General features: G+C 41.8%; 1 protein-coding gene across 1 annotated transcript in view; it reads left to right on the top strand.

Moving 5' to 3' along the window:
• The window catches only part of LOC134400659 (neuronal acetylcholine receptor subunit alpha-7-like), a 113,043-nt gene that overhangs the window by 23,688 nt on the left and 65,809 nt on the right, over positions 1-23,546 (top strand). The window contains exon 2 of the mRNA XM_063129121.1: positions 8,740-8,879. Coding sequence (XP_062985191.1) covers positions 8,740-8,879 — 140 coding nt within the window. The remainder of the gene's footprint in view (positions 1-8,739; positions 8,880-23,546) is intronic.

Raw genomic sequence — 23,546 nt, 5'->3', positions numbered from 1 at the left:
TGCCCATCTTCCTCCATTTTTTAAAAAATCCCATAGGAAAATGTTGCATTTAGAATTCATTTAGAAACTCCTTAAAGACATTCTATAGAAGCTCTGTAATGCTTTTAACTTGTACACCTGTGTACACGTTTAAGTTTTTTTTAAAAAAGTTTGTTCTTTTAGTTGCTTTATAACTAAAATATGTGGGGCCTGCACCAACAGATTTGAGTGCTGATTTCAAGGCAACATGTGAATTTTAGCTCTCATCATCTCTGCAGCTCCTGCCCATAGTTCTGTTCAGATGGTGACCAAAGCATGTTCAGTGAATGTGTGAAGTGGTGAGTAGTGGAATTGTGGTGCATGTTCGGTCCCTACCCCACCCTTTGCACATTCACTAGATTGCAGAGCCCCTAGAAGCATACAAAACAAAAAGCAGGGGCTGAGTTTATGGGCAAGTAGGGTGACCATTTATAAATTGCAAAGAAAGAGCAAATGTCTGCCTGCCTGCCTGCCTGCCTGCCTCTATCTGTCTCTCTGTCTCTGTCTCTGTCTCTCTCTCTCTCTCTCTCCCTCCCCCCCACACACACCAAGGACAAAAGAGGACATTGGTTTATAATCATTTTTACTACTATCAAGCATGGTGTTACGGTCTTTCCTTAGAGAAACTTAACTATTCTTATGATTTGATGAGAAATAAATGTATGTAAGGAGGAAGTGGTGAAGAAAACAGATGGTACAAAAGTAAGAAAATAATGCTTCAAGTGAATTCAAGTGAATTCAAGTGGACTACATACAGGTAGAATTAGTTAATGATAGTCTAGGGCAGTGATTTTTCAAACTATGCACAGTAGAATGAAACGGATTCAAACAGATTAAATCAACAGCCTTGTGTGGCGCAGAGTGGTAAAGCAGCAGTTTCTGCAGCTGAAACTCTCACAACGGCCTGAGTTCGATCCCAGCAGAAGCTGGTTTCAGGCAGCCGGCTTGGGTCGACTCAGCCTTCCATCCTCCCGAGGTCGGTAAAATGAGTACCCAGCTAGCTGGGGGAAAGGTAATAACGGCCGGGGAAGGCAATGGCAAACCACCCTGCTATAAGGCCTGCCAAGAAAACGTCAGCGAAAGCTGGCGTCCCTCCAAGAGTCAGTAATGACTCAGTGCTTGCACGAGAGGTTCCTTTCTTTTTCCCAGGGCAGTGGTTTTTCAAACTATGCACAGTAGAATGAAACTGATTCAAACAGATTAAATCAACAGCATAGCTAAAATCAGGAATAACAAGACAGCTGTAATGAAGATATACAGACAACTTGAAATACATTGGAAACATGAGAAATGACTGTCAATTGGCAAACAATATTTTTGCACATGAAAAAATAGGGAGATGACATGGACTGAGATTGCTAAACCAGTGTCCTAAAAGGAAGAGTCTGTAGCTATACTGCCAGTTACACTTGCGAGAATTTTTTTTTCTAGTCAGGGCTTGTGTTTAAACCCATCCATGTCTGCCTCATGGAATTTTCTGCCAGAGAGCTTGAATTACTAGGATGGGGGATAAGGTAACAAAGGCTTTAGGGCCAATTTTGAGCACAGAGTTAAGTAGGCATAAACCCGTTGATTTTAAGTGTTCTTAGTTGTCCGTGTTGGAATGTAGTCATGACACATGTACCACTGCAATTAACCAGGCAGAACACTGTTCTGCTCATTGCCTGCAAGGGTAATTACACTCTGAAGTGTGTGACTCTTGGGTGCTTTTAGTTGACCACTCTGATGCAGTAAATATATCAGGGCTTGAACTACGGAAGGAAAGGTAGGAGGCTTGTAATAAAATCCACAAGCTCCATCCTCCAATTCCCTACAACTCAAGCCAAATCATGCCCACCATAGCCTTTTAAAATAGTATTTAACTAGGCTGTCAGAAAAGACTGCCCCCACACCCCATTCCACCAGTGAGTTGAACACTGAAATAAATATATTCCATAGTTAACACTAGCTGCTTGGTTCAGCTAAGGCATAGCGATTACTCTAGCAAACTGCCTGTCATTATGATGAGCTGTATGTGTGGACCAAGTGTCCTTTGGGACTACTTCTCCATCTGTTCTGCAGTCATGGATATATTTTAACACACACACCACCACGGATCCTTGCCAGGACAAACACTGGGGGAGCAGGCTTTTCTCTTCCCGCAAGAGTTGTGTTCCAGTGCAATGCTTTACTTTTATCCCCACAGGAATGAATGGCAAACTTTTACTAAGATAGGAGAAAATAAACATAAAGGACTGCACCATCGTGGCTGGATCTAAATGTGATCTCTACTGCTGGTGACCCCAGTGTCTGGGGTAAAGTTCAGGTTGGCCTCTATAATGTGCTAGGCATTTTAGAAGTTGGTGAGGCGCTACAGGTGCACTTAAAAGTTCAGCAAGGCAGAATAAAACTTCTCATCACTGCCATTGACAATAATAATGGAAGAATATGTCTTTCTCCACCATTTCCAAGCGCATCATCAATACATATTACCTGGACGCTAGTTTTAAAATGCACAGAGTGAAACGTAAATATAAACATAATTAGAATTCCCAATATTTTAACAATAGCTTTTCTGGATACTAGTACAGGTTGCATCTTCCCATGTATTTGTAATGGCCCCTCTTCTCATCACAGAAATGCATTCCTACAGGTGACCAAGGGCCTTGCTAGACCTACCTGATAATCCGTGTGGGAGGAGGGGCCAGGCCACGCTAGAAGTAGTGCGGCTTGTAGGCCCCGTCCACATGTAAGACGTGACGGGGCTGAGGGAAGCCCCATCGCATCCGCCATTTCCCCCCCCTTAAAGGTCCTCTGCCACCGCCAAAAAACGTAGGTTTTTTTTTTAAAAAATAAAGGGTTCCCCGCTCCCCCTGCCCCTGATTTCCCCCACACAATGCCTGATGCCCCCCTGCCCGCTCACTCGCCTGTCCTCCCCACGTCTGCCATGCCCGTCCCTGCTCGCCATGCCCGTCCCTATTCTTACCCCCCCGTCCGCCATGCCCTATCCCCGTTCTTCTCCCCCCATCTCTCCTGCCGGGTCCGTTCTTTCCCCCGGCCCCCATCTCCCCCCCCATGATTTCCCCCTCCCGGCCCGATGGGCACAGCGCTCCTATGGAATGCTGTGCCCAGTCCGTGGCTTCTCCCGGCTACTCGTGAGAGCGAGCAGCCGGGAAAAGCCACGGAAGTCGCTAGACTTTCCGCAGGCCCGGCCTCAGCCCGGGGCTGCGGAAAAGCTGGGCCATAAGCAGATCCACTTATCCCGGGTCAAGTGAGGATTTAGCCTGGCCTGACCCCGGGTTCCCAGGAGACCGGGCCTCACACCGGGCTAACTCCTCGTCTAGCAACGGCCCAAGTCAATGTGATATTGACTTTTGTCACATCATATCCTATTTTTTTTTATTGCTACTCGTATCATCATTTGGTGCTTTGGACAAAGTTGTAACAAGGGCTGACTCACGCGCGCACACATACTCCCCACAAACACACCTCAACCCTATCCCACACATACGTTCTCATGAGTTGTTTTCTGTGTTTCTGAAATTATACCATGCACCACATGTGAGCTTTTCTACCAGCCCCCAGCCTGAAAAAAAAGTAATACAAAGCTTCCTGACTCTTTTGTACCTTTTTGGTTGAGCCTAATAAAAGTATTATTCTTTGGATGTTCTGATTTCTTTTTAATTTTAATGAAATTTAGAATTAATTGACCTTTGCTGAACACGACTTAAAAGTATGTAAAAATTATGTAACGTAAACATGGCTCTTGGCCACGGGGAAGAGCACTGCTGGATAACAGTACTATATTAAGTGTTTTGTGGAACTTCTGCTTTAATCCCACTTTAGGCTAATTGTAGAAAAGAAATACCCCAGCAGCACTAATGGGCTCTAGTATGCAAAACTCTTCTGTTAGGGAAGATGGAAAAGTCCGAGTATGGTGAGAGATAAAAGGATAATATATAAAAAAATGCTCCTCAGTTGTTTAGAGCGCAAAATGTACATTGATGGTGCTATATAAATAAATAAATAATAATAATAATAATAATAAAACTACAGGATTGAATGCTCTTTAGAATGGGGGCTCTGATCTTGGAGCATGCACCTGTCCAGAGCTCTGCCATGAAAAACAAGGCGAGGGGAGGAACTACAAGTGCATTTTTGCCTTCCATTCCTCTGATAAAACATTTTGAGTTAGATGGGCATCTGAGTCTAAGGGCTCATCTACACCAAGCAGACATTCCACTTTGAAAGTGGTATGAAAGCGGTATATAAAAAGCAGGATCTACATTACTGCTTTATAGCGGTATTGAAGTGCGCTGACAACTGTTGGGACCCATTGACACATACCATACATAGGGTGACCATATGAAAAGGAGGACAGGGCTCTTGTATCTTTAACAGTAATGTAGAAAAGGGAATTTCAGCAGGTGTCAATTGAAGAGGGTGAAATTCCCTCTTCATCACAACAGTTAAAGCTGCAGAAGCCCTGCCCTCTTTTGTATCTGGCCACTCTACTATAGCTAGTGTAGCTTTAACTGTTGTGATGAAGAGGGAATTTCACCCACTTCAATTGACACGTGCCTGAAATTCCCTTTTCTACATTATTGTTAAAGATACAGGAGCCCTGTCCTCCTTTTCATATGGTCACCCTAACCATACACCACTTTCATAACACTTTGATAGTGTTATATCCTGCTTGGTGTAGATGTGTCATGGGCCCCAGCAGTTGTCAATGCACTTCAGTTCCACTATAAAGCGGTAATGTAGATCCTGCAGAGCACTTCAATATCACTATAAAGCAGTAGTGTGGCTCCTGCCTTTTATATACGGCTTTCATAGTGGAATATCCTGCTTGGTGTAGATGAGCCCTAACTTACACATCTGGCTGGGGGTGGAGCTGGGAGCTGGAAGGCTAGTGGATCCACAGCCTCTCCTCTTCTCTTCCCTCCCACTGGCCTGCACTTTTCTGAGGTCACAATACCAACCAACCTTGGAAGACGAAGCTGTTGCAGTGCTTTTTGCAGCAGCTGGGAGGTGAGGGACAATCCTTGATTGGATATACTCTTTAGTTGGGAGCTCTGTTCCAGCCACAGAGGAGGGGGTTTGTAGCATCCTATGGCCATTCAGATACTGCCTAGAAGTATGACTCTCTTATTGTTTTAGGATTGCTGATTTATTTTCTTACTGACGATTATTATTAACATGTTAAAGGGCAGCCTTCCACAACTTGGTACTCTCCAGTTGTATTGGACTACAGCTCCCATTATTCCCAGACAGAATGACCCAAGGTCAGGTTGGGGAAAGCTGCATTAGTACCCGAATATGTCTTTTGTGTCTTGACAAACTCTTCTCCGGTGTGTCCCAGATTGCAGGCCATTAATTTTGTTCCATAATAACTCATGGGAGCCACTGAAAATCAAATCTGCTCGTATCTGTGTAGCCCCATCTTTGTTTGTGTTAACTGCAAGGCATAATAATAACACAGCATGGAGTTTGTTTCTTGGTCTGTTGCTTTACTGTGATAGGAGTTAGAAAACTGGCTTTTATACGGATGGATAGATGGCTTTAATAAAACGCTACATTTATGATTTGTAATGGCATCTTTTCCCCCTTTACTCTCCCCTCCCCTGTTTTTGTTCGTTTGATTCTTTGTTTCACATTTACTTTTGCTTTGGGGGTGTTGCAAGGAAAACAACAGATAGTTTGATTAGATAGGCCAACCATGTACGACGCCGACAGCTGCCTAGGTTATTTGCCAGGAATCCAACAGCTCTGCTTGCATAGGAATTTGCATAATATTATAAACCAATAATAAATAAATCTGGATGCAAACATATGGCTACAAACCACCATTCATTATGCTAAAACAATAGGTGGTGGGTAAAGCAAACTTGTCTCTTCATTGTGAATATGAGTGACAATTACTTTAGAAAACTCTAAAATAGGAAATGACACAAAATAAACCTAACTGCAACAATTAGAACATTCCCATTAGTTCCCATTCCCAGGAGAAAGTTCTAATATACAGCTTGATAAGCAGTGCAATTCTTAGGCTATGTTAAAGTCTAATAAAATATAATGCTAAGTTTATTTGTCTTGGAGTGTGTAAAAGACTACATGTGCCTTATCTTCTAGCAAAATATGAATGCTTCTAGAATTCATATTTTTGTAGCTAACGTCAATTATTATTATTATTATTTATTTATTTATATAGCACCATCAGTGTACATGGTGCTGTACAGAGTAAAACAGTAAATAGCAAGACCCTGCCGCATAGGCTTACAATCTAATAAAATCATAGTAAAACAATAAGGAGGGGAAGAGAATGCAAACAGGTACAGGGTAGGGTAAGCAGGCACAGGGTAGGGTAAAACTAACAGTAGAAAGTAACAGTAGAAGTCTGCACAACATCAAGTTTTAAAAGCTTTAGGAAAAAGAAAAGTTTTTAGTTGAGCTTTAAAAGCTGCGGTTGAACTTGTAGTTCTCAAATGTTCTGGAAGAGCGTTCCAGGCATAAGGGGCAGCAGAAGAGAATGGACGAAGCCGAGCAAGGGAAGTAGAGAATGGTAACATGTAGAAGGATTTTCAGGAACTATGTGCTCTTTTTGAAGTTGCCTAGGATCTAAGAATGAAAATTAACTATATTTATTAAACCTTTCCACCAAAGAGCCCAAGAATTATTCATTTCCCCCCATACAACTACCCTTTGAAGTAGGTTAAGCTGAGATAGTGACTTGCCCAAGGCTCTGGTTTTTGAGATCCCTTAAGGCAAGATGCAGTCAGTGGAACCCCCTCCTTGTGTATAGGGATAAGGTAGAAATCTGTTCAGTAAATGTACATGATGTCAGACTTTCAAACCAATATGCAAACCAAAATTCAATTATCCCTCAAAATTTGCGCTTCTCCAAGTTTTGCAATTGAGCTCTCCAGTCCAAAATACATATTAAGTATTTGCAATGGAGCTCTCCAGTCCAAAATACTTATACTATCACATTGGAAGGACAAATCTACACCTCCCATAATGCAATGGATCGAGGACTTAATAACATTATCAACTTTTGAATGGGTGTTATATAGACGCAACTTGCAAGTGGATAAATACACGGATATCTGGTCTGCTTTTCTTGAAACCTTTGTATACCCCCCTTTTTTATGAATGGTACACATGATGGAATTTGTTGATAATCCTATATATTGAATGTATGTTTTCCCCCATTTTCACAATGTTTTTTTCTGTTATATTTTGCTAATATTCACAATAAAAAAGGAAAATATATATATTAAAATATGTATAGAGAGCCAGCGTGATGTAGTGGCTAAAGTGTCGGACTGGGAGTAAGGAGATCTGAGTTCTAGACTCCACTCGGCCATGGAAACCCACTGGGTGACTTTGGGCCAGTCACAGACTCTCAGCCCAACCCACCTCACAGGGTTGTTGTTGTGAGGATAAAGTGGAGAGGAGGATGAGCATTATGTACACCACCTTGGGTTCCTTGCAGGGAAAAAGGCGGGATATAAATGCAATTATAAATAATAAATAAATATTAGAGAAAAGCCCAAGACAAATATGTATATTTATGTAAAATAATGTTAAAATGCATTAAATTAGGATCATTGTGTACAATACAATAATGTGTACATTAGGCAAAATTGCATATAAAATGCATGTATTATGAGAAATGCACACAAATCCATATGCATAATTCATGCTTTAAAAAAAAATTAACTCAGAGTTTTGGATGAACCAAACTTAAGGGTGAGAAACTGAGAAACGGAGGCAAACCACAATTGACAGATCCATCCTTCCCTATCTGAGTGGGCCTCCACTACCAATTTAGGGAGCCTCATTCTCAGGGTCCAATCTACATGGCAGGCAGAGGCTGCTTCTCCTTTTCTTCACCTGTTCACTAACTCAGAAAGCAGGTGAAGAATAGGCTGCAACACAGCAAACAGGAGGATTAGGAGAGCCTTGCACTTCCAGTAGTTGGTAGCGGGTTCCCTGATGAGTCATGGACTTGGCAAATGCCCAGTGATGCTGACCCCTGAGACCAGTCCTGCCCAAGGATATTTAATGAACAGCAAAGATGAGTAAGGATTTTCCCTGGGTCTACTCTGTCCAAATTACTTGAATGCATACAATTCTGTTTAGGTTGGGCAAATTTATAAGTGGTTTCTCCCCTCATGGGCCCCCATCAAGGGTTTGAAAAACCAAAGACATGTATACAAGATTTAAAAATACACCCATAACTGTCTCATAATTAAGAGAAATGAGTTATCTTATGTTGGTTTCTTTTCTATTCTTTAACTTTTATTAAATAATCTTCATTCAACGTTATCATTGCCATATGTAGATTTAATGGAAAGGGCAAACACATTTCTAACAAACCATAACAAAGTGATCAATGCAATCTCAAATGACAGAAGCAGAGTTAAGAAAAACAACATAAATGGTACCAGCAGTTACAACTTAATTAATATGTCACCAAATATGTGTACAAAAATCCATTTTTAATGATCCGTTTTGAATTCTTTTTACGTAATAAATATTTCTATACACAGATCTGGTGGCATATTAATTAAGTTGTAATACTGGTGCCATTTCTGTTGTTTTCCTTCACACTGTTTCAGTCATTTGTGGTTTTCTGTTAAGTATGTGTGGTTTTTCACTTGTGGTTTTTGTGGTGTGGCCAATGCAACCTCAAAACATTATACCTAAAAGAGGCTCTTCTTTTTCTTCCCGTAGTCTCCCAGCAAGGGGAAAACCAGAGGCGGCTGTACAGAGAACTGCTGAAAAACTACAATCGCTTGGAACGGCCTGTAGCGAATGATTCACAACCCCTTGTAGTAGAGCTGCAACTGTCATTGTTGCAAATAATTGATGTGGTAAGTTGGCCATAATTCAGCTTCCTGTTCCTGAATAGCTCTTAAGCATCATGGATTTTAAATCAGTGGTCTCGTATTGGTACAGGAGAACAAGGTTCTATTTTGAGAACAGTTAAAACAGATCAGTTTTGCCAAAACACACTTTTAACTATCTTATTGTACTACTATCAGGATAGTTAAAGAACAGCAAAAAGATAGATTTTCTCCCTTCCTTCCAGACGTCTTTATGTCTGGAGTGGGATTTTAATCATCTTATGCTAATTATTCCGTAGTTAATCTTTCTTCTAAAGACAGTCCCATGTAGTTAGATTACTATTTCTCCATGGTTTTGTAGCAACTTAGATTTTAAAACAGGGGTGGGAAACCTGAAGCCCTCCAGATGTTGTTGGACTACAAATCCCATTATCCCATCCATTGGCCATGCTGGCTGGGGCTAATGGGAGTTGTAGCCCAACATCATCTGGAGGGCTACAGACTTTCTACCCCTATTTTAAAGTAATTCAAAATGTGAATGTATGATGATGTTTTGGAAAGTAACAACAAATATATTGGTGTGTTTTTTTAAATCACGCATTCTGCTTATCTTCTAAAATACAAAAAAGTGCATTACCATAATAAAAATATAGCACACCTAGGAGAGAGTGTGTTGAAGATTTCCAGAATCTTCTGCTTCTGTGCGGGTGCTTTTACTATTAAGTTTAACCATAAGAGAATTACATGTGAATAATTTTGCCTGTCAAAAATGGTTTTGTCAATTTGCCCCTAATGATTGTAAGCGTGAAATCTCTGTGGCTGGGTGGCAGTTGTTCTGCTTTAATTAACCCAAAGTAAAAGGGATGAGCCTGGATATATGATGAATGTAAGTAAGTGGGAATTGACTTTCGTTAATGAAAGAATTAATGATGGGTGCTCACAATTCCCCCCTGCACATTGAATTTTGAATGAATTCAACCCCGCAATCCCCATTAGAATTAATTGAGTGGACATCCGCTGGAAATTATTCTAATTTTGTTCCTCAATTAATTTTGAGTTAGCAAAGCCTCTAATGTTGGTGCATCAGGGCCCAAAAGTTTCTCTGAAACCTACACCCCTCCTGACTTGAATGGAATCTTCTCTGCTGTCCTCTGCCTCCTTTGCATTATACAAAGTGTATAATTGGCTAGGAGGGTCCCACCTAGATGAAAAGGGGTGTGGGCTATAGGGAGGCTGCGACAGCACCGACTTTATACAGAAGGCCTTGCCTAGCACACCCTTCTCAAGCCAAGCATTACTACTTGAACAACCCGAGGGTAGGGTAAAACACAACCTTTTCCTCATATGAGAGGGTAAAGGCTAGAATCTGGAAAGGTTTCACTGTGTATGTAATAAGCTGAAAGATATATATATATATATATATATATATATATATATATATATATATATATAAAAGGTCAGGGCCGGTGCTACCATAGAGACCACTCAGGCAGCCGCCTAGAGCGCCAAGCTAAGAGGGGTGCCGGGCGCTGCAGCATTCACGCACATTGTTGGCTGTGAGCTGGGCCGGCCCAGCCCGAGGATTCAGCTGGGCCTGGGTGGGCGAGATGGCGCCCCACGCCCGCCCAGCTGAAGCAAAGCCAGGGACACTGGATGGGGGGGGGCGACTCCACATTTGGACTTCCGCCCAGAAGCCACCCTCCCAGAGCCACTCTAGCTGCCTGGAAGCCGCCCTCCCAGAGCCGAGAGGCCGCCGCCAGAAGAAGAAGAAAAAGCACGTGGCGAGCTTGACCCTGGCCCAAGCCAGCCTCTGCCATACTCCCGAGGAAAAGGCACCGGGTCGCCTCACCTCTCTCCTCAAACAGGCCGCGATGTCCAGGCATGCGGGCAAGCGGGACTCGCTGTCCCTTCCCCCAAGAAAGCTAGGGACTTGTGGACTCCTCGCAAGGCAAACTCTCTTGCTTCCTGATCTGATGCGCGTGGATCAACGGGACTTGCATCCGAGAAAGCATTGCACCGGGAGGCACCAGTGCGGCCCGATCCGCCTATGCCTCCTTACTCAGAAGCCTTATTCCCCTGAGTAAACGTGCGGAGGGGATCGGGATGCCAGGCTGCATAGCGGGTTGCATTCGCACGGAAGTAAGTCCTGGTGAATTCCAGATGGCTCGGTCCCAAATCGAAGTGAGCTAGTCCCAGCTCTCCTCTTGGCTCACACGTTCGGACTTCCATGCAATTTGGGTGTGTGCGTGTGCAAGTAGCTCGCCTTGCCTAGGGCGCAAAATAGTCTGGCACCGGCCCTGTATAAGGTGTTTATGATAGTAACTGTAGAGCAGGTGATAAAGCCAAGCAGACACGTAGTTTGAGGTAACAAAACAAAATAAAATGTTTATTTTTGTTTAACAGATCTTAGTTACTTTAAATGCAAGTTAACCTGCTTAATCTACTAGTTCTAATAAAAACAGTAATCTTAAATCTCTTAAAATCTTATCTCCATTCACTCTCCATACCACTGAAGACTCCAAACTAAATAAACCCTAACTCTCTTAACTCCCTTAACTCAAACTAAACTTATGCCATAGCTAGACCTAAGGTTTATCCCTGCATCGTCCAGGGGTCAAACCTGTTCATCTAGGTGACACACAGGGGATCCAGTGCTCAGGCAGGGGCGAAACCTGGATGATCCCAGGATAAACCATAGGTCTAGCTGTGGCCACAATCTCTTCAGCCAACCTATTTATGCTCCTCCCTCCCCCTCTCTCACTGCATCACTAGCCACACCCACTCAGTCAAACATTCCGCACTCACTAGACATACAAATTCAGACATACCTAAGGGACAGAAAGGTGGTATCGCCACAGAGGCCTCTAGGCGCCATGTTCTCCTAATACAAGCAGGAACATGCAGACGTAGGCTAGCCACTTATACATCACCAGGAAGAGAACAGAAAAACCACATACTTGCATAAAACTCGTTTGCGCTAACAACTGGAAAGAAGGATGCTCATTTAAATAGAAATGCAATACATCTCATCATAGTGGTGAATACTGTGACCAACTGACCTGTGTGCCTGCTTAGTCTGCTGTCCTGGTGCTACTTACTGTTGAGAACAACTCCGAGGCCCCTGCTCTCCATTCTGATGCTTCTTCATCTTTAAACCAGACTTGTACTGGACAATCTCTTGAATAGAGGGAGCCTTCAAGTAGAAGACTGTCCTTTGACAGTCTTCAAATAAAGGACTGTACTTTAAAATTAGGACACTTGACCACACCTAGATATCCCTGAGCTTGCAGTGCATCTCCAGACTCACATAGGGCTCTGATTCTTGGCCTTCCCTCTCTACAGAGTCATCTGAGGAAGCAGGGGCAATGTGAGACTAGACGGACCCATGGTTGGATCCAGCATGGTTCCTCTTATATTCTTATGTGAGAGATATAAGAACATAAAAAGAGCTATGCTGGATCAGACCAAGGGTCCGTCTAGTCCAACACTCTGTTCACAGTGGCCAACCAGCTGTAAACTAGGAGACCACATGCAGGACATGGGTGCAACAGCATCCTCATGCCCATGTTCTCCAGCAACTAGTGTATATGGGCTTAGTACCTCTGACACTGGAGGTAGCACATAGCCACCAGGACTAGTAGCCATTAGCCTTCTTCTCCAGGTATAGTCAGCTCCGAGGTGTCTAGGCCCCGGATTCATTCTGATGATGTCACTTGGAGCATGCAAGACCAAGAGGCTTTGGGGGCCTTTTCAATCACATTTTGGAGTCTACAGCCTTCATATGCAGTCCTCCTAAATATGATGGACAGATCCAGACCTGGTCTGGATCTATCCCAACACTAGTGAGCATGCCACCAAACATTTGGACAATAAATAAATTATGTGAATTCAGGTCATGCGTTGATGGTCATCATACCTCCTTCATTGCCTGCTACATTGTGGGAAATCAAATGTCCTTGGAAAAGTCAGGTACTTATTCTCACATCTGTTCTGTGCATATTATAGAATACAGCAAGGCACACTTCACAGCTGGCATTCATCCCACACCATTCCCTGTCAACTTTAGGGTGAGATGTGTGTGTCATGTCCTGAAGGCCCCTATAAGAATCAGAATTGGAAGCAGAGTGTGCTCCTACAGGTCTTCCATATTCAATCTCTGTGTACACTCCATAACTTCTAGCATGCTCGTATTGAAAGAAGCTGATCTAATTACGTGATTTCTGTTGTAAGTTTATGTGCCTGAATTCTGTCTCTTAACCAGACTGTTATCTAATTGTAACTGAGGACCAGAGGGGCTTTGATTAGGTGTTTCCCAGAATGTTAACACATGGCTTTGTCACTTTGGAATACTAAATGCGACTCTGAAATGTGCAGATGTCCCTGATGTCTCACAAGTAATTTGTTGATTAATTATGAAGCTTTTTAACAATTTTACACAGCAGCATCTTGTATATTGAAAGAAATTATGAGCCATGTGTTCCTATAAATGATTCATCAGATGCTGCTCCCTGCGTTTTTTGCAAAGCTATAATGATGGCTTGTGTGCACCACTTGCCTTGCAAATGTGCAGACTGTTTAGCTAGCATCCTGGAAGTGGCTAAATGTGTCAAGCTATGAACAAAGCTTGCAGCAAGGCAAGTTTATGAAATCAGAGCCATCCTCACTTCAGTGCACCACTGTTGTGAAAGACCATCTGTTGGGTGTCCTTCATTTAAGAAAATCCTTGCCCTCTATGCTACTGCTGCTACAGAGTATCTCTTCATTCTGAAATATTCCAACATTTGTAGGTAGAGCCCTTCTGGTTGAGCAGGTATATTATGATTGTGATGACGATTATAACAATAATTATTAGCATTACAAGTAAGCAATGTGTATCTATTATTTTAAAGCTCTCTCAAGTGATTGAAGTATTCTCACGTCATTTTTGCCTGCTTTGGCCATTAAAACAACCCCCCTTCTTCTCGAGATGGGTAGAAGCAGTGTTCTAGACACATAGACTCTCATCCTGAAGGTAATGTGGGGAGTGAGCAACTGATAATCTATTGATTATCAGTGTTCAGAGGAGAGCAACCAGGATGATCAGGGGTCTGGAAACAAAGCCCTATGAAGAGAGACTGAAAGAACTGGGCATGTTTAGCCTGGAGAAGAGAAGATTGAGGGGAGACATGATAGCACTTTTCAAATACTTGAAAGGTTGTCACACAGAGGAGGGCCAGGATCTCTTCTCGATCCTCCCAGAGTGCAGGACACAGAATAACGGGTTCAAGTTAAAGGAAGCCAGAGTCCAGCTGGACATCAGGAAAAACTTCCTGACCGTTGGAGCAGTACGACAATGGAATCAGTTACCTAGGGAGGTTGTGGGCTTTCCCACACTAGAGGCATTCAAGAGGCAGCTGGACAGCCATCTGTCAGGGATGCTTTAAGGTGGATTCCTGCATTGAGCAGGGGGTTGGACTTGATGGCCTTGTAGCTCCCTTCCAACTCTGCTATTCTATGATTCTATGATATGTGACTGGGTCATAAATTAGTCATTGGTTCCAGTTTGCTCAATCCAAAATTGCTTTCTTGAGGAGCAAATTCTCCTCAAGCAAAGTCAAAAATGATTCCCAAAGAGAGAGAAAATAATTTCAATTAGCCCAACAGATCAGTCTGTCGCCATTTAGAATGAAGTGATGGAAGGCATCATTAATTTAAAAGGAAAATTGAGCCCATTTGCACAGCTCAAGATTTCAAAAGGTCCCCACGTAGGAGGCACTTCCTGCCATGCATAAGGTATGAATGCATCAGTGAAGTATTTTACTTTATTTTTATTGACGTTTTAGAAACCAGATATCAAGGTGGTCATTATGGACCATAAACCTTGACGTCTGCAGTATGTGTTCACAATGGAAGGTATCCTAACTTTAGTCTCAGCTCCTTTTTTAGTGGGGGTGATTGCTCTGGGCTCCACACATATAGGGGGGCACATCAATGTAACCCTCAGATCCAGGAGTAATGTATTTCCCTTTAGCTCTGTTTATTAGGCCATTGACTTCAGGAGGGTTTTGCTTTTATTAAGCTGTTGTTTAAACTGCAGATTTAATCAACCTAATGTAGCCTATTAACTTCTTTCCTCTTCCACTCCTTCACACTCCCAGGCAGTCCAATAGCTTGGCTGCTAGCCTAGCAATCACCATAGCGTGGAGCAGGAAAGAATATTATTTACTGGCTCAATTGCAGACTTTAACTTTGTATTTGATATTTATATTAGTAGGATTCCCACATAAAAGGAATCCTTGACTTTGCACATGAATCTAACAATAATGGGGGGTTTTCTTCAGTTTTTGAGGCATCTATGTACTACTGTATTAAAATTTGATCTCTATGAAGACATATGCTTAGCTATTTCCCCCAAATAAATAAAGAAGACATTAATGTAGACTGTATTGAAAAGGAAGTGGGAGTGTTCGTTGAATATTCAGTCCCTGGGCTTCTCAGAATCTTTAAAAGGCCTGTCTAATCTAAGTGCCAAGGGTGTGGAAGGGGCAAATCTCATGGTAGCAATGGTTTGTCTACCTGATTACATTTAAGACAGAAGGTCCACCAGAGTATATGGAGAAATAAAAGTGTTGAAGGCTGCAACTCCAGGTTTTTTTTTTGGCTAGGAGGAGGGATGGGCAGATCAATCTGTTTTTAGTCCATGTCAGTTTTGCATGTTTTCTTCTTAAGTCTTTCCATTCCTTTTCTGCATTAATGTCTGGATATTATTATTTTTTTTTTAAAAAAAAAACCTGTACAAAAATCTGTATTTAAACACTAACTTATCATGTATTTTCTTGCAAAATGCATATTTCTAAACATATTTTTTCTCAAAATACACATATTGAAATGTATTTTATCCAGAAATACACATTTTACATGGATTTTAGAATTAGGAACTACATAATAAAATTCAGAGACGTGCAAAATCCTAAGTGATAACTGTGTTCCAATCCGCCTATTAGTGATCAGGTCAGTTTGTATCAGGTCTTGCAAAGAATGAACTCCTTAATCATCCCTGTATGCAAGAATACAAAACTGGAGTCTATGTATGAATTGTATCACCCTGATTTCTCTGTCCCCATTGTGTTTGTAAATGGATGCAAATGTCTGTATAGGGTTAGAGTAAAAAGATGTTCGATCCCACTTGTTGGCTTAAAACATGAGTAGAACAAGAAATTCTTAGGTGAAAAAGAAATCTTCTCTGTCACATTTATCCCCAAATGGGATTATTTGAGAACATGTCTAGAAGAGACACCCTCTGCTCTAATTTTATGTTTGAGTTAAATTTTCCTTTTTTCTCTGGCGTAATCATGATGGAAAGTTTGGAAGTGATGTCCTTCCAAGCATAATTCATTCTCTCATTCGAGGATAACTATGACTAAATCTGTGCTATGTTTTAGCATTTACTTACACCTGTCTGCAGTGTATTTCAAACTCAGTTGTGTGGATTTTTTTTTTTTTTTTGATACAGAGTTAATTGTGGGTCATTGCAACTCTTCCAAGAGAAGATATTTCTTTCTGAGGTTTCCAATAATTATTGCATTCAGTGGTACCAAAGATGGCCCATTGTGGACAATGAGGTTAAGAGCTTGGACCTCAATACTTACACGGTTTAGTATATTAACTCCATTTCAGAAAAAGGTTTGGATTGGTTGAAATGCCCAGGATACTGGCAAACCCTTCCCCTCCAATCCTCATTCCACACAGTCTACTTTTGAACTGACATGAAATTTTGGCGTTTTCCATGGAATTACTTCAGGACATGAATGCTCCTCTATGAAAATGAGAGCTTTTCTTTCATGCACAAAAATATCACTGCAAGGACAATAATGGCACACAAATTGTCAGTGAAGGGGATGGTTGCCCTAGAGGTAAGAATAAGAGTCCATAGTGTAAGACATTTTTGCATAGCATCTTATACCTGGGCAATTGTCCCTCTAGAATAAGTAATGGCTTAGATCTAAATAACACTGAGCAGCAAAAGAAACAGCATTAGTGTTCCGCAAACTCTTGTGCAAGAGCTATCAAAACACTTCTCATAATGCAGTGCCACAGTATAACAAGTTGCATTACAGTTTAAAAAAAAAATAGAATTCTGAGATCCACTAACTGGAGCCTAAAACAAAAGATATATACTCAGAATTATAGAATTCTGGGCTCAAGAATATGTTTTGAATACCAGAACTGAACTGAGCTCACAGTCCTTCCACATAAAATCCACTCCTGCTTACTCCAAATTTCCTTACTTTCAGCCATATAATTTGGCTAGGGAAGTCGTTTTGCTGCTATTGTTGAACAATGGGGTGTCAGAAATCATTGCTGATCTAGTGTAAATTATCCAGATATCTACCAGTAGGCCCAGATATATCTTCTGACAAACCCTACATTGAAGTATAAGAAACAGTGAATAAGAAAAATACAGGCTGTAGTGTGTAAATTGTGGTAGATCATGACAAGGACCATCATCAGACATAGAAAAATTGTATTTCCTTAACGGTTGCTTTCTCCCCATTTCTGTCCCATGATACTTCCTCTTCCTTCACATAGGAGAAGAAAGAGGAAGTAAACAATGATCATGTGGCCCATGTAGTGGGTGTTTTTATCGTGCCGCTTTTCCTGCACATAGCAGGAAACGGCAGAACATTTTGGTTTTTTAAAAAAAACAAATCAGATTTACGGGGTCTATATTGTGAGGGAAAGAAGGCCAGAAGGAGTGGGACATGCATGGGAGGCAGACAGCATTGTCAAAGGACCCTCGAACATTCATAAGTGGGCAGTAACGAGCGTGTGATAAAACGCTTGACTGATGACGCTCAAGGTCTTGAAAATGACTCTGTGCAATGATTTACATAAGAGCTCAAGTGAGCAGAGAAACTGCCCTGAATTTTAGGTTCACTGTTGTCATGCAACACTTTTCTGCTAAGTTGAAAACAGCTTTTCTGTTAGTAGAAGGACACCTTTGGATCTAACCCTGCGCTCATCCACTTCACACATCAGGGGAAGAAGATATCCTTATGTATCGGGATAGGGCTTTTTGTTGTACACAATAATACATCAAGATTTTAAAAGAAAGTGAAACAACAGACCAGTCTAAATAACATGTAATATACAACGGTCAGCACATTATTCCCAATATAACATCTGGATTCACGAGATAAAACCATAATCCTTATAGTACATCCTGTACAAATCTTTTCCAACCAGTTAACTTCCACTGTGTAAGCTTGACTGTCAAGACTGAAACATACAGAAAACATGATACAGGAAGCTACAATAATGAAAGGATTATCCATCCAGTAAGTATTTTCATTTATAGAGTATTAATGGGAAATGACTATAAAAAGATAAAATGAGCTGTGGTGATGTGTGCATGAGTGCGGAGGATACTCTCTGTGTGTGTTTTTAATGGTACATTTGTAATATAGTCACACAGTGTTGCTTTATAGAAGGATTGGGAGCGTTCATGGCTTTTTTTTTTTTAAAAAAAACTCCTTCTATTTTTGCTTTTATGACAAGCAGATTCTCCTATGCATAGATCTCTAGAGTATCTCTTGGAAGTCAGAGGGATTTCCAGGTGGCATGCTTTTGTGGGCATACTAGTGCAAGGAATAAATTGATTAAATGTTCCTGTGTGTAAACCCCAAGCACTCACTAACATGGATGTATTTTATGGTGTTTTTATTTGTGTTGTACAAATAAAACTATTATTATTATTATTATTATTATTATTATTATTATTATTATTAGAGGGCTGCCTTCTGCATCATCACACTATTAAATACTCAGTCAACTGGGTGCAAATAATAATAATAATAATAATAATAATAATAATAATAATAATAATATATTTGTTACCCGCCTCTCCACTTGGATCGAGGCGGGGAGCAACAGTGAATATAAAACACATTAAAACTGATTAAAAACATAGCACACATGATTAAAACATCCTTAAAACATCCTAAAAACATTCTAAAATTTCACTGGATAGGCGTGCCAGAATAGATCAGTCTTTATTGCTTTTTTAAATGCTAAAAGACTGTCAAGTTGATGAATCTCCTCCAGCAGGCCATTCCTGTATTGATATTTGATATTATATTGATATTGATTTTGAGCCAATATTGCTCAAGTAGCCGCCACGGCTCGGAGTGCCTTTTACCATCTTCGGTTGGTTCGCCAACTACGGCCTCTCCTGGACAGGGATAGCTTGACCACGGTGGTACAGGCATTGGTAACCTCAAGATTGGATTACTGCAACGCGCTCTATGTGGGGCTGCCCTTGAAGCTGCTCCGGAAGCTGGAGCTAGTGCAGAATGCTGCAGCTCGGCTGTTGTCTGGAGCTGCCCCTTTCCAGCATGTAACTCCTCTGCTGAGGGAACTGCACTGGCTGCCTATTCGCTACCGGGCCAGGTTTAAGATTCTTGTACTTGTGTACAAAGCCCTAAACAACTTGGGACCAGGATACCTGAGAGAGCGCCTTCTCCCCTACCAACCTGCCCGGTCACTGAGGTCATCCGAGGGCCTGCTCCTGGTGGTTCCACCTAGATCCATCCTCCGATTGGAATCCACCAGGGGAAGAGCCTTCAGCGTGGTGGCCCCCCTCCTGTGGAATTCCCTGCCTCTGGAGGTCAGGCAGGCTCCAACCTTGTACTCTTTTCGGCGCCTCCTGAAAACATCTTTATTCCAAGAAGCCTTTCTTTAACATGCAGCCTTGGATTTCTGTGTTGTTGTTGTTTTGCTTCTTTTTAAATTTTGTTTTAACTGTTTTATTCTGTTTTTATTTTCATTTTACCTTGTACACCGCTCCGAAATTTTTTCAATGAGGAGCGGTATATAAATATTCTAAATAAATAAATAAATAAATAAATTCCACAGTCTGGGAGCAGCAGAAGGAAAGGTCCTCTGGAATGATGATGATGATGATGATGATGATGATGATGATGATGATGATAATGATGATATTCTGCCTATCTTCTTCCTCTGGTGTGGCTGGTGTCACTCATGATACAGAGAGGTGGCAAGATTACCCATCCACAGAGGAGGCTGCCCATTGCATCTCTGCATGAATCGCTTCTAATCAGGAGGGAGGTCCAAAATTGTGAGTCAGGCAGAATCACGCAGTATATGTGTGTGTCTGCATGTCCACCTAACTGCAAATACCTTTGTTAGTCTATTATTTTGCAACTATATTCTTTCAGACGGACTTATCTGTCTGTCTAGCCCAGCCTTCTCCAACCTGGTGCCCTCCACACCAGGTTGGGGAAGGCTGAGCTAACCCAATATTGCCTGCTTTGATTGTCAGTTGCTTCCAGGGCCTCGGTGGGCACACGTCTTTCTCGGCAACCTGATGTCATTTTAACTGGAGATACTAAAGACTCAACCTGGGATCTTCTGCATGCAGAACATGTGCTTTGCCACTGATCTGTGGCTCCTCTGCATGCTTGAATGGATCATATGTGGATACAAATCCAGGGCCAGGCCAGGCCATTTTGATGCCTAAAGGGGCTGCACCATATGACCTAACAGGGTCTTCTCAGGATCTCTTGCAATGAGTGCCTCCACACCCATTCCATACATTGTGCCCCAGTGGCCACTTTGAGATTACAAAGGATCCTAGGCCACACATCTTTGATTACATGTTGTAGTATAGCACTGATGCCAGGGATTGAATCTGGGACCTTTTTCATAAAAAGTGTTTGAAAGCTATTGCCCTTCCCTTTAAAAATATAGAGGTGCTAGGGCACAACTGAGGATGTGCAGTTGCATGTGTACTGTGAACATCCTCTGCAGCTTGGGATCTTGGTGTGCACTTCTCACATCATGCACTAATTCATTGTCACCCAAAAAATGCCCCATTTTTATTGCTTGGGGTCCTTGTGCAGTTGGACCAGAGCTGTAAACGTCTGTGTCTATGTATCTTTGTATGCATCTATGCAATCCCAAAATACTTCTAGCTTGTGTGAAGACATAAGTAATATAGTTCTGAAGCAACAGAGCAAAGTTCAAAAGCTGGAAGGGTCTTATATGGCCATTTAATCAGCCTATAATACCCAGACCTTCTGTGACAGATGTTTGTCTAGTCTGTTTTCTAAAGATCTCCAACTGATGGGATTTCACAGCTTCCCTAGGCAATTTTCTCCATTTCCTGACTATGTCTATCTTTAGAAAATTCTTCTTGATACTTAAACTCCTTCAGCTTGATCCCCTTTACCTCTTGTCCTTGAACATACAGAGCAAATGCTTACCATTTCATTTCCATGTTTGAAAACTGCTAATCCAATTGTTTTAGTTTTTAATATTCATCCTTCTTCTCTCAACTTGATGTGTGTATGTGGTGGGGAAGTAACAATGAATAATGAATACTTTAGAAATAACAGCTGGTGTCTCATTCCCTTTATTTCAGCACCTGCAGAATTTGGTGTGAAACGTACCACAGAATACTTAGGATGACAAGTCACACTAGGGAAACCATTACGCAAGTCCCTGGCAGAATGTGTACACGATATTCAGTTGACTGTGCTTAGAATGTTTAGTCACTGCACTGATGGTGCAAGTTGGCAACCACATGCTTCCCTCTGGGTAGCCAAGTAAAATATTCCAGAACTATCTCAGAGAGTTCATTTTGAGGATCCATCTGCAAAATATTGTCACACTGGAGAGCTCTGTGCTTTGATCAAAGGCTTATTTGGACATGCCTGATCACCACTAAATATCTGTCTCAGTGGCTTATCAGCTGATGACTTGCAGCTGAATGTGCAAGCAACTGTTATTGAAAGGCATTGTGTTTGAGATGATATTTAGTTTACTTAAAAACACTTCTATCCTACCTTTCAATTCAGTGTTTTGCTCTCTCATTGTACTTTATGCAAATCATTGCTTGATGCTGAAGTCACTGAGGGGTGAACACGCATGGGTGAATCAACTGTAAGTGATGGGGCATGTCCACATTACAGCTGGTTTATCAGTCCTTTCCTTTTCCTTGGGAATAATAGAACCTGTATGGGGAAAGGGTAAGTAAGGATCATGAAGGCTGCAATGTTGTGCATATTGTCCAGCAATTAAGTCTCATTTACACTGAAAGACTACTTCTGAGTAAACATGCATAGGATTGGGCTGTACAAGAGAAATGTCAACATCACACCAAGCTACAATCCCCAGAATTCTATGGTGTTAAACAAGATAAAGTGGTAAAAAGCTGATATATAAATGTATGGTGTGGATAAGGCTAGGCAAATGAATGAGAAAACTTGGGATTCATGGCTAAAAATAGTAGAAATGATTTTAAAGGCTTGATTTATATAATTCACATCTTGCACTTATATCAAGATGAGCACCTTTTATCAGCTTAGGCTGATATACCAACTGCGCCCTTATCTGGACAGAGATAGCCTAGCTACAGTTATCCATGCTCTGATAACCTCTCGTTTGGATTACTGCAATGCGTTATACGTGGGGCTGCCCTTGAAAATGGTCCGGAAACTTCAACTGGTACAAAACAGGGCAGCCCGTTTACTAACAGGGACTGGCTGATTAGACCACATCACGCCAGTCCTTTTCCAGCTTCATTGGCTGCCAGTCCAGGTCCGGGCCCGATTCAAAGTGCTGGTATTAACATTTAAAGCCCTAAACGGCTTGGGGCCAGGCAATCTGAAGGAACGCCTCCTCCCATATGTATCTGCCATCCTCAGGGGTCCTTCTCTGTGAGCCCCTGCCAAAGGAAGTGAGGCAGATGGGTACCAGGAGGAGGGCCTTCTCTGCTGTGGCACCCCGGCTTTGGAATGAGCTCCCTAAGGAGGTTCGCTTGGCACCTACATTATATGCTTTTAGACACCAGGCGAAGACCTTTTTATTCTCCCAGCATTTTAACAGTCTATAAATAAATTTTAACTTGGTGTTTTAAATTTGTAATTTTGCATTGCTGCTGTTTTTATCTGGTTGAGCTTTAATATTGTATTTTATATTATGGTTTTTTACTGTTGTTTTATACTTTGAATGGTTTTAATTTTTGTGAACCGCCCAGAGAGCTCCGGGTATAGGGTGGCATAGAAATGTAATTAATAATTAATAAATAATAAATAAATCCCTTCCTTCTTTCATGGACTTCAAATTGGCATACACAGGATTTCTAGGTGGTCTTCCAACCAGGTGCTAATCAGACTGTCTTAGCTTCAACAAAGTTGCTATATAACATGCCGTTAGGCCAGGGGTCTCCAACATGGTGCTTATGTGAAGCACCTACCCAATCACAATAGAGTGAGCAATGTTCATCCTAGTAGGTCAAATGTTGTGGAGCCCTGCCTTCAAAGCAATGTTTTTTAAATGTTCTTAATTTGGGGCTTCCTCTTAAACTTACTCTACTTTTGTGGTGGGGTGAGTGTATGGTGATGCTCACAGTGTACATCTTACTGGCATGTGCTGAGAGCCAGTGTGGTGTAGTGGCTAAAGTGTCGGACTGGGAGTCGGGAGATCCGGGTTCTAGTCCCCACTCAGCCATGGAAACCCACTGGGTGACTTTGGGCCAGTCACAGAGTCTCAGCCCAACCCACCTCACAGGGTGGTTGTTGTGAGGATAAAATGGAGAGGAGGAGGAGGAGGATTATGTATGCTGTCTTGGGTTCCTTGCAGGAAAAAAGGCGGGATATAAATGCAATAATACATGTGCAAAGAAATGTGGAT

This window comes from Elgaria multicarinata, chromosome 6, assembly GCF_023053635.1.
Source record: "Elgaria multicarinata webbii isolate HBS135686 ecotype San Diego chromosome 6, rElgMul1.1.pri, whole genome shotgun sequence".
NCBI lineage: Eukaryota > Metazoa > Chordata > Lepidosauria > Squamata > Anguidae > Elgaria > Elgaria multicarinata.
Note: the sequence above shows the minus strand (reverse complement) of the source record. Positions and strands in the feature narration are given on the sequence as shown.